The sequence below is a fragment of the Cervus canadensis genome, chromosome 28 (assembly GCF_019320065.1).
Source record: "Cervus canadensis isolate Bull #8, Minnesota chromosome 28, ASM1932006v1, whole genome shotgun sequence".
NCBI classification, from domain to species: Eukaryota; Metazoa; Chordata; class Mammalia; order Artiodactyla; family Cervidae; genus Cervus; species Cervus canadensis.
In genome coordinates, this window is record NC_057413.1 from 20055958 (window position 1) to 20068163 (window position 12206).

The 12206-nt window shown below is 52.5% G+C and overlaps 1 protein-coding gene and 1 non-coding gene across 2 annotated transcripts; both read left to right on the forward strand.

The window, feature by feature from the left end:
• The first annotated feature begins 8456 nt into the window (after positions 1-8456).
• On the forward strand, positions 8457-9520 carry SFTA2 (surfactant associated 2). Its single transcript, XM_043450393.1, has 3 exons — positions 8457-8837; positions 9079-9167; positions 9305-9520. Exons 1-3 carry the CDS (start codon positions 8777-8779, stop codon positions 9389-9391), a joined length of 237 nt encoding a protein of 78 aa, XP_043306328.1. The 5' UTR covers positions 8457-8776; the 3' UTR covers positions 9392-9520.
• An 822-nt stretch (positions 9521-10342) lies between these two features.
• Positions 10343-10449, forward strand: LOC122430243. The gene has a single exon (XR_006266316.1). It is a non-coding gene; the product is annotated as a U6 spliceosomal RNA (small nuclear RNA).
• The last annotated feature ends 1757 nt before the right edge of the window (positions 10450-12206 follow it).

Consider the following 12206-nt stretch of genomic DNA (forward strand, 5'->3'; position numbering starts at 1 on the left):
ACAGCGGCTTCGTCATGGAGCAGGGAGCATGGGTGTCTACCCAAGGGGTGGGATCTGGGGGCAGGGAAAGGCAACTGGGAGGGACCGACTCTTGCCCCAGCCCCAGCAGAGGTTGAAGGGGTTAGGTGGGTGGTGTCCAGGGTTCTGGGCTGGTGGGGAGCAGACGGTGGCTTCTAGAAAGACTGAGATCTGGCTGGGGCGGGATGGGGAGGGGGACGGTTGCATGCCTGGGTTTGGGGAGAGATTCAAATTCTGATTCTTCAGCTGCACCCTCCCCTTCTGACTTCTCTTACGTCAGGCCAGCTCTCCACACCCCTTACTCACACATGGTCACTCTTTTTGCCCTGGGTGGAGCTGCCCATGAGTATGAGGTGAAAGAGCAGAGATGGGGAAAGCCCTCCAGTGGCTGGCTCCTGCAAAGACAGGTGCTTCCAGGTGTCCAGAGATGACACATCAAGAAGTGGGGACAGTGGGGACGGAGACAAGGCAGACACGGAACCCCAGGGACTGACGTATCCCTCAGCAGGGGTGGCCGCCGGTCCAGGCCACCCAGAGGCACTGAAGCCAGGGTCTTTGGCAGAGATGCTCAGCAGACAGATGCTCAGCAGACACTCCCCAGCCCCCTCCTCTCCCACCTCAGCACAGCCAATGGCAGGCCCGCTGCTGTCTCTGCCCGCAAGCCCTCTTTCACCCCTAAACAGAAATGCAGATCGCTCATGTGTAGGAGTTCCCTGGAGTCTCCCTCTCCCCTATGTCCTGATTCCCTGCCTGAAGCAAACGTTAGCTCAGAGGTTGTCAAAATTCATACACTGCGCTCCCAGGAGACAGTGCCTGGGGCTGGCATAGGGGGAGGACAGGCTCCCTGGGATTCTAAGGAGAGAGGAAGCTGTGGGTCCCGGGCTCTTCTTGGGTCACTGCCCCTACTGCTCACTTAATTTCTTCACGGTGAGTCTCCTCTACTGGGGAATCAGCAGCCTGCCGGCGAGGTCTTTACCATGATCGCTGCTGCAGCCCCAGCACCAGGGCCAGGGCCTGGCACATGGGACTCGATCAGTCGTGTTGACTCGGCTGAATGGAGTGGAAGCCAGGGCTAGCTCCTACCTCTGGGGGCGAGTGGAGCAGGCAGAGGGGGTGGAGAGGGCCAGACCCGGAGGGCAGGGTGCCAGGGCCCTGGGGCTGCGGGGCTCATGGGAGGACTAGAGGGCCGAACTTGTGAATCCATCTCAGTATTGATATGATTGGTCCCTAGGACCTAGGCAGGGCTGGAATGGAAGGGAAGAGGAGAGGCCACCTGCTCATTAACGCAATTAGTGGGAGAGTAATTAGGCTCCATGGAGTCAGACCAAAGCCTGACTGCTCAGAACTGGGCAGCCTGCCTCCCAGGCAATGCGTCCTGCAGGGTGGGGAGACTCCATCTGGATCCGGGAGGGACTGAAAATCCCCCTTTCCACTAATCTGGCCCCACCTCCATGCTTTCCTTCAGGGACCCAGGTTTCCAGGAGAGTGATTCTCAACAAGGAGGGGCAACTTTGCCCCCTGGGGACATGTAGCAATGTCTAGAGACAACCTTGTTCCACCTTGGAGGGGGTTGCTCTTGGCATCCAGCGGGTAGAGGCCAGAGGGGCTGCTGGCCATCCTGCAAGGCACAGGACAGCCCCACGGCTAAGAACTCTCCAGCTCACATCAGTAGTGCTCAGGTTGAGACTCTCTGCCTTCGCTGTGTAAATAAACATTCCCCATTCTCTTTTAGCCACAACGTCCCCCAGAGGACACACGCACCAGAGGTGGAGGAACCTAGAGGTATGTGCAGGCTCTTGATGTCAGAAGAAGTTGTGTCTGAGCTATAATAGGTTGTGTGTACATAAGGGCTGTCATGTCCGACTCTTTTGCAACCCCATGAACTGCAACCCACCAGGCTCCTCTGTCCATGGGATTCTCCAGGCAAGAATACTGGATGTAGGTTGCTCCATTTTTCCTGGTCCTCCAGGGGATATTCCTGGCCCATGGATCAAACCCGTGTCACTTGCATCTCCTGCATTGCCAGGAGATTCTATACCACCGCACCACCTGGGTTGAGAGGGTCACAAAACAACCCGACCAGCTACTGATGTCTGACCTGTTCTAGGTACAGAGAAACATGCTGAGCACCTTACCTTGTTGTAACCTATGAGGTTAGCAATGTCAGCCTCATTTTACAGCTTGAGAATAAACAAGCTCGATTCAGGGAAGTGATTTAAATGCCCAAGGTCACACATCTGGTAAGAGGCAGAGACCAGGCCTGGCCAGTACCTATCCAATGGCGAAGCCCATGCAGTTGGACAAATACACAATGGCTGGGAGACCAGGGGAGCGCTACTGTTTTATTTAGCAAGAGTCGTGTCCACAAGCCACCTGGAGCAGTCTAGGCAGGGGGCGTCACAGAACAGGGTTCCTCACCTGTACTGAGGTGAGAGAATTGAAGGTCTCAAGAGGGTCAGAAGCCAGCCCAAGGGGGCTCCTTATAGAAAGGGGGACCCCCATCCTGTTCCCCAGGGGTCCCAAGCAAAGTGTCCTCAGCTAAGTTCTCTGATAGTTGGGAAAGAGGATGGGAATAGGAAGAAAGGGTGAGGAGAGGAGGTTCCAACCACCCAAATAGGGATTCCATGTAGGCTGGAAGACCCCTGGAGACCATGGTGCCCTGGTCCTTTCTTCAACAGATGAGAAAACTGCATCAGAGTCTTGAGTGACTTGAGTGAGTCTGCTCAGGGAAGGAAGGAGGAAGGCCATCAGGAGAGGGGCAAAGGCGATCCCGGCCGCGCCCCTTCACTTGCCAGAGTAGCTCTGGCTAGTGGCATCGTGATGGCAGCCATAAGGGGTCACAGAGCCACAGCCACACCCCATATTCATCTCCTTCCGGAACTCGCAGGCCTGTGAGATGAAGGATGGATAGGAAGGTTAACTAAGCTGCCCAGCTCTCAGCTCTCCCCATGGACTGCGGCCTCCCTCAACAACTCAGGTTCTCAGAGCTCCTCTTTCTGCAAAAACAGTAAGGATAATGAACCAGACTAATTTGCTGAGCACTTACTATGTGCCAAGCACCTAAGCAGTTTACATGTGTAAGCTCATTTTACCCCCCAACAGCCCTTTGAGATGGAATTCTATCAATATCATTCTCATTTTATCCAGGATTCAATTACCTCATCAGTAGAATAAGAGACACTTATATTGCTTATATCACAGGGCTGCTGTGAGCTAAAATATGTACAATACCTGGTACAGAATAAGTGCTATTTGTGTCAGTTATTACTTATTGAGTAATATAGAACACAGAGAGGCTGAGTAACTTGCACAAGGTCACACAGCTGTAATGACAGAGCCAGGATTCAAAACCCAAGTTATAACGTAATTCCATGAAGTTGACTCTTCACTGCCTAGAGCTGAATGTAGTGCCTCCTTGGGCTAGTTAGCCTGCAGCGTTCCCCTGCCTCTCTTTCAGTGGCCCAACCCCCCCATCCCTGCCCAATCAATGTCTCCTCTCAGCCACCCAGACTGTGGCCCTTTTTCCCCTCATCCCTCCCTAAGTGTGGTAAGCTGTCATTTTCCCCTGAAGCCCCTGTCCTTCTGGGGCACCAGGGCCCAGCCCCACTGGCCTCAGGGACTCACACATTTGGACCACAGCTTCACTCACCTTTTTGATACCATACAGTAGGCTGACAATTGCTGCCACCAAAGAGAGAGTGATCAACACGATGGCCCAGTCGGGGACAGAGCCCTTCTCCTGTGGCTTCGGGCCTGGGGACCAGAGGGGGACAGTGATCGAGGCAGGTGGGACCTCAGTCCCCCGACTCCCCACTGCCCTCTGTAACATTGCATCTTTCCTTCTGTGACTCTGATGTCTACGTGACTCTGAGACCACGTTGCTTGGCGGAGTTCTGTCTTGTCATCTTGGGAACAGAATTTCAGTGGAGGGGGTTTCAAAGGGCATCACACCAAACCTCACTCACTTCTTTCCTAACACCTGTGGACGTGTCTGTCAGTCTCTAAAGTCCTCACTGACATCCATGCCTCTCTGTCTTTCTGAACCTTCCTCCATATTCCAGGCTGTTGTTATACCTCTCTCATCTGCAATGCCTCTGCACTCTGACAGTCCCCCGGAAGGTCTCTCAGCTTATTCAGAGGCTGCCCCCTCCGCCTTCCTCACCACCCCACCCTGACTCTGATCTTTAAGGGGAGCCAGAACCAGTCCTCTTGCTTTCCCTTCGCTCATTTCCTGCCCTCAGACTGCCTGGTGGGGAGACTTGGATTGAACGGGAGGGAGGAGGGAGACAGAAGGAGGAGGAGGACAGGCTCTCGGGAGGGGATACTTGTTGCCTGGCAAAGGCAAGTTGGGCCACGAGGAATAAAGTCGAAAACCTTTTGAGAAAGTCATCAGGTGACAGCCATCCAGCTTCTGGTCTGACCAGAGGCTTGAGGGGCACTGAAACCCTTTGAAGAACTGGGGATGTTCTTAGGTGTACTCAAAACACAGTAGAGTGGCAACCCACTCCAGTATTCTTGCCTAAAGAATTCCATGGACAGAGGAGCCTGGTGGGCTACAGTCCATGGGGTTGCAAAGAGTTGGAAACGACTGAATGATGAACACTTTCACACTTTCACACTCCTCTCCAGGAGCTGGGGTGCCTGCCCGTCAGTGACCCAGTGCAAACAAGAGCGCCTTACTGGTCGGGACGCTGAGCCCAGAGGAGGCGGTGGCTGCTCCAGCTGCGGTGGCTGTGGAACCACTTGAGACAGCCACACCTGGTGTGGAAGCCCCAGGCATGGGTAAAGCAGTTCCCAGGGCTGTTGTTGGGGAGACAGATCCTAGAAGTGCAGAGGGGAAAACAGGTGGAGATCTGAGCAAGAACGGAAGCAGAAATTCCATCCAGTGCCCTCTCAGTTGAAATCCTGGCAAGTGTTTGGTAAATGAAAATAAAAGGCCTGAGAAAAGCTAAGACAGTCTTAAAAACAGAAGTGGAAGGTTTATACTACCAGACCTTAAGACTGGCTGCAAAGCTGCAGACATTAAGGACTGTGGCCCTGGAGTAAGAACAGACAGAAGAGAGCCCAGAAATAGACTTGGTCACTTTACTTTCAATAAAGGGACTCACACATTTCAATGGTGGGGAGAGAGGAAGAGTCTTTGAAATGAATAGTTACAGGGCAACTGGTTAAGAGGAAAAAAGGGATCTTGACCCCTACCTCACTCCATACACAGAAATTAATCCGAGATATGTCATAGGCTTAAATTTGAAAGCTAAGATTCTTAGATTCAAAGATTCTAAATTTGAAATTAAAGTTTCTGGAAGAATGCATCGGAGAATATTTTCATGACCTTGAAGTAGGCAAAAAAATGTCTTAGGCAGGATATAAAAACACTAACTACAAGAGAAAAAGTTGGTAAGTTGAAAAGCAGAAGGGGGTCCTTTGTATAGCTACCAAAGCCAGGACTGCTTCAGTGAGGCTCTGGGAGCTAACGATTTATTCGTGGCTGAGCACAGGAAGCCCCCACCCAGAGCTGCAGGCAAAGCCAAAGAGCTCTTCAGAGACGGACTGAGCAACAGAAGTGTCACCTGGCAACGCTGATGCTGCTCCTGATGCGCTCCCAGAAATGGTCGGAGTTAAAGTCTGAGGATTACTGGGCAAAGCCCCAGGTGTTGAAGAAACTGTAGAGAAACTCACAGAGACAGTGGGAAGACCAGCAGAGATATCCCCAGAGACAGTAGAGAGGCCAGCAGAGACAGTGGGGAGACCTGCAGAGACATCCCCAGAGACAGTGGGGAGACCAGCAGAGACAGTAGAGAGACCTGCAGAGACAGTAGGGAGACCAGCAGAGACAGTGGGAAGACCTGCAGATACAGTGGGGAGACCTGCAGAGACAGTAGGGAGACCAGCAGAGACATCCCCGGAGACAGTGGGGAGACCAGCAGAGACGGTGGGGAGACCAGCAGAGACATCCCCGGAGACAGTGGGGAGACCAGCAGAGACAGTAGGGAGACCAGCAGAGACATCCCCGGAGACAGTGGGGAGACCAGCAGAGACAGTAGGGAGACCAGCAGAGACATCCCCAGAGACAGTGGGGAGACCAGCAGAGACAGTGGGGAGACCAGCAGAGATGGTAGGGAGACCAGCAGAGACATCCCCAGAGACAGTGGGGAGACCAGCAGAGACAGTGGGGAGACCAGCAGAGATGGTAGGGAGACCAGCAGAGACATCCCCAGAGACAGTAGGGAGACCTGCAGAGACATCCCCAGAGACAGTGGGGAGACCTGCAGAGACGGTGGGGAGACCTCCAGAGTTAGCTGTCCCCGATGGGATCAGCAGAGCTGTTGGCAGAAGAAAGATGAGAAGATGGAGTTAGAAGAGCTGGCCCTCTCCCTGGATCCTGAGTCCACATCTTGCCTCCTACACCCGCCGTGCTCACCGTAGCCAGTGAAGGCCTGCAGGCCCAGGAGCAGCACCAGTGCGGCAGCCATGGTGCCCGCTGAGATGCACTTCCAGGACCGTCTCCCTGGCTCTTTAAAGGCTTTAAGGCCCTATTAGAAGACTCAGGAGAGCCAGGTGTGCCAGGGCCTCCATCAACACCAGGATCTTCATTCCCAGGGAGAGGCCACCCAACTGTCCCCAGGGGATTAACCTGTCCCAACTTGATCCCAGGAAGCACTGGGTGAGGGGGAGAGTGAGTAAGAGCCTGAGGATTCTCCTTCCAGGCTCTCAGGCTCTTTCCGGTTTGGGATCTAACCCCCAGGTCAGAGTCAGTCCCCAGTCCAGACCTTCTCTGAAGGGGAGAGACCCAGGTCTCCTATCCCAAGGTCCTCGTGCTCCTAGAAATATGACCATGGCGGGGGGTGGGGTGAGGTATGTGGGTCCCTAGGGGACGCAGTGGGTGGAGAATGACTGATGCTGCCCAGGGACCTCATCTGACTCTTCGGAGAGTCCAGGGCAGGGCAGGAGGGTGAACACCTGAACCATCCCTCCTTCACAGTGGCTGCAGCCCATAGAACTTTCCATTCCTTTGGCAGAGAAGGGGTGAGGAGAGGAGAGGGGCACCAGGCAAGACAACCATCTGTTCAAGGGCAATGGGATGAGCAAGTTCAGAACCCAGCTCTGAATCCACTGTGCTGGAATCCACCACTTCCAAGCTGTGCACTCTTGGGCGAGTCATGTGACCTATCAAAGTCTTCTCCCCTAAAATTGGGGTAAGGCAGTATCTACTTCAGAGGGCCATAATAAGGATTAAAGGAAATAATGTTTCTAAGGTGCCCAACACACAGCAGCCTCAGCTATGATGACATGGAAAGAGGAGCGCCCGCTGGGAAAGGCAGAGGCACGCTCCCACCCTCCTCTTAGGAGGACTCAGATACCCCGAAGCACCTCTCTGTGTTCCCCGTTCCTCCCTGCCGCTCCTGCCTCCTATGTCTGCTGATCCTTTTGTCCATGAATTCCTCCCTATCTGGGTTCCCTGCGGTCCAGTACACGTCTGAGAGCCCGTGGGTTGCCCGTTATTTACATTTATGGTATAGACAGTGTCTCCTTCCATCTCTCCATCTTACTGGTCCTGGTTTTGGCTTTTCTCCCTGACTCTGCCCTGTACCCTCTCTGTCTCCATCCCTCTGCTCAGGGGCCCACTGGTTTTGGGGGGAAGGGAGATAAGACACATAGGGAGGCAACTAAGATGATAACAGGGCATGTGCCCGTGTGTATTCTAGAGGGTTTACACGACTAGTTTGTCAGTCTGTTGAGCTTATCCCTGTGTCTGGCTAATGACAGCCTGGTCTGTGTCTAATCTCTCTGCTACTGACTTACTGTGTGACCTTAATAAGTCATTTACCCTCTCTGAGCCTTAGTTTCCTATTTTTTTTTAAAGAAAGAGGGTAGGGACTTCCCTCGTGGTCCAGGGGCTAAGACCACACCCCCATTGCAGGGGGCCTGGAGTTTGATCCCTAGTCAGGGAACTAGATCCCATATGCTGTGACTAAGACTCGGTGCAGTCAAATAAAATAAATAAAGAAGAAAGAAAGAAGGTAAATTAGACAGGCTCCAAATTCCCTCTACATCCTGTCCTTGTGTTTGCCATTCTGAGTGACGTGGGAAAGGGCTTTGGCTGGGAGGATGAAGGGATTTCTTTTGCGTGAGCACATGAGGCAGGACGTGGTGGGGATATTTGATGAAACTGCGTCTCCGCCCAAGTAGCTAGGATATGTTAGACTAAAACAAAAATATTCAAAGGTGAAAGTTCCCCCTCACCCAGAAAGTCACTGCGGCTGAGGGAGCAGGACACTTGGGTTTGGGGAGAACTCCGTGTAATCTGCCCCTCCCTTTTGGGCCCACATTCCTGAACCCTTGGGTGGCATGGCCGATAGAAATTAATCACAGTTAATAATTAATCCCTAAAGAGCAATGAGAAGCCCAGGCGTGGGTGAGGCCCAGACACCAGCACGAAGGGACGCCTCCCCAACTTCCCTCCCTGGGGCACCCACTCCCTCTCAAGCTTTGAGACGTGGGGGAGAAGTGGGACACGGGATTGAGGAAAGGGGACCGCCCTCCCTTTCCCCAACAGCCCAGTGAATGGCCCTCTCCTGGGTCCTCAGAGCCTTATTGAAAGAACTGGAAAATCCAGTTGCCCAGCCCCCCTCCCATCACCCCACGCGCACCATTGCTGGGACTGAGTAGGGAGCAGGAAGGCAGGCCCAGTGAGGAGAGGCCAGCAGGCCTGCAGACATCTCTTCCACCATCTGAGAAGCGAGGGGATAGAGCCGTGATGGGGACTGGGCTGCCCCTCGTCCTCCTCCTGACCCTCGTCGGCAGCTCACAGGGGGCAGGTGAGTCTGGAGCGCTACACACCTGGTTCCCCAAGACAAGAAGAGGCCGAGAGGGGGTGAGAGAGAGATGGAGGCGCCCTAGTCCTGAGGTCCTGAGGGCTCAGGGCTGAAAGGGTCTGGAAGGGCATCGTCTGGAAGGGCCGAAAGACCTCGGGTTGGGGTGGGGCAGGAGGGGCACCCGCACCCCTGAGGGAGCCTGTTCCTGGCAACTGGGTCCTCAGTTGTGCATCTGGATCCCTAGGGCCGGGAATGACTTTGCAACTGAAGTTGAAGAACTCCCTTCTGGCAAATTCCTCCTACAATTCCAGCTTCCTGGACTTTCTCCAGAAGGTAGTCCTTTGGGAGGGAAACAGAGGGGGCTGTGTGAACTTGGAGTGCATTTCTGAGTCGGTTTGGGCTGCTGGCCGCCCCCAGGTGTGAGTGACAGCCATCTTACACCTCACCCTCTGGCCCTCTGCCTCCCTCAGTTCTGCCTCCTCCTCCACCTCCCCCTGGGGACCAACGTCACCCTGCATCAAGCAGGGTCCTCACAGCACGTCACCTGCAGAGTCTGAGAGCAGTCGAAGCCTGTGCCCGTCTCAGCTGGGGCATCCGGTCCCCGGGGAGCAGGCACCACACCCTGACCCTGCCTTCCAGCAGGCCCTCACCCTGTTAAGTGGCAGTAAATATGCTGAATTCAGTGACCTGACTTTGTGGGTTCATGAGCGGAGGGGCTGGCAGGAAAAGGGAACTGGATACTCAAGTCTCTGACTCTCCCTTGTTAAGCAAAGGGTTTCCCCGGTGGATGCACCGGGAAACTTTGGCATTCTCCTAACACCACGCCAAAGGCCTACTTGGGGACACACACACACACACACATATACACACGCGCGTGCGCGCACACGTGCACGTGCACTTCAAGTTGAGTTCCTCAGAGCACCTGGGAATAAAGGAAAGGAACCTTTACTGAATTCCTGCTTTGTTCCAGGCAGGAGGCTTTCCCATGTCAACACCTGCAGCAGGTTCCCATATAGCATAATAGATCTCATTATCCCATTTTACCGATGAGGAAATCGAGGCTTAAAAGACGGTAAGTCACTTACTTGAGGTCCATTAGCAATGGAGACGTCTGACACCAGGCAAATGCCTTGGCTTAAGCAAGATTTTAATTTCCTCTCCCTTTGCTTACGCTTTGGGGCTGGGGGCTCAGGAACCTCAGGCAGGGATGTGGGCAGAACACGCCCAGTCAGGGTAGCAGGTGGGGTGGGGGACTTTTGACGTGAGAGACGAGGGGTTCAGCTTGTGAGAGGATGGCCAGCCTGGCAGAATAGGAGGGGAGACAGCATGGGTGCCTATGGGAACATGTAATCCCACAGGCCCACGCTTATGTCGTGGATGAGTTCCTTATTCTCCTAGAACTTCCTTTTTTTTTTTTTTCCTGCTCTGGGTATTAGGTGAGGCATGTGGGATCTAGTTCCCTGGTCAGGGATCAAACCCAGGCCCCCAGATCAGAAGCTCGAAGTCTGGTGCTTGCTTTGGCAGCACATGTACTAAAATTGGAACAATACAGAGAACATTAGCACGGCCCCTGTGCAAGGATGACACGCAAATTCGTGAAGCATTCCTTATTTTTATTCATGTTGAGGTTTGACAGAAAACAACAAAATTCTGTAAAGTAATTATCCTTCAATTAAAAAAAGATTTTAAGAGCCATTAAAAAAAAGAAGCTCAAAGTCTGTTAAGACTGGACCACCAGCGAAGTCCCAGTCTCCATTGCTTTACCAGCAAAATGAGGATAATGGTAGTACCTGCTTCCTTGAATTGTCCTGAGGATTCCATGGATAGGCTACTGAGGACACTTGCCATGGTACCTGTCAGATAAGTGGGTCTGGACGGTAGGAACTTTTATTAGGGTGGAAACCTGGCCCCGTATAAAAGTCTTAGACCCCTGGGGCTCTGCCTTCTCCTGCTTTTCCTTTTTTTTTTTGGCTGCATGACATGTAGGAGCCCAGTTCCCAGATCAGGCGGTCGAACCTGGACCCCTTGCAGTGGAAACACAGAGTCCCAACCACTGGACCACCCGGGAAGTCCCACCTCCTGCTGTTCTTAAGGCAGGTACTCATCTTACTCCACACTCAAGATGCTCTTGACTTCTTACTGGCTGACTCTAAATGCAAGCATGCAGCCCAGACTTGACCATGAAGGGCTATTGGTATGATTGCTTCCTGCTCTCCACAGTACCTGTCCTACCAACCTGCTCCAACCCCGCACAGCACCACCACCACATGAAAATAGAGACTGGCTCCTTTGGAGCAAGGGAAAGGTAACAGCTCCAAATGGAGTATCCCTGAAGATAAGAAAGCATAACAAAACAAAAGTTCTTTCGTTTCCTTGACAACTGTCCTGGGACTATTACCACTGGAGGAGGAGAGGTAGCTGGGGGCTCTGTAGGACCCCAGTATTTCATGACTGACCTCTAGGCTGCACCAGTGGGCAGATGGGTCAGGTGAATAGACCCCAAACAAGTTGAGGGATTAAATGTCTGGATCTCCAAAAGGATGGAGGAGCAGACAGTGCACTGTTTTTGTTGCTTAATTTTTATTTATTTTACATGTGTATTTTTCTGACTGTCTCTGCTAGAATCAAAGTAAGAAAAAGTGTAAGTGTAGTCACTCAGTCGTGTCAGACTCTTTGCGACCCATGGACTGTAGCCCACCAGGGCTTCTCTGTGCATGGAATTCTCTAGGCAAGAATACTGGAGTGGGTTGCTATCCCCTTCTCCAGGGAATCTTCCCGGCTCAGGGATCGAACCTGGGTCTCCTGCATTGCAGGCAGATTCTTTACCATCTGAGCCACAAGGGAAGCCTAAATCAAAGTACAAAAGAGCAAAGATTTTTGTTTCTCTCATTGATAAACCCAAGGGTTCAGAATAGAGCCCTGCATGTAATAGGTGCTCAAGAAAAAGGAAGGTGCTCACTCCCTCCTTTTCTTTCCCCTCTGGCGGGATGTGGTATACTGGTGGGAGCATTCCTTAGACCCAGAGTTGGGAAGAGTGTATTAAGATGGCAGGAAAGTAAGAACAAAAGGGATACGGACTCCTCCATTGCAGAGTCCTGCACTGCTTCCGCCCAGCAAAAGAAACACCTATCTCATCTAAGCCATTATCTTTGTTGCTTTTTAAAAATAACTCTTATTTTTTATTTTTTAATTGAAGTATAGCTGATTCATAATATTAGTTTCAGATGTACAACATAGTGATTCAATATTTTTATAGATTAGCCACCACTATCTCTGAAGCTTGGTTAGAGCAGGCAGATAACTGGCACCTAACTTACTGGGCTGAACTCCAGTAATTCCAGCTGATACTGTGGACTAATGCCTTTTATTCCC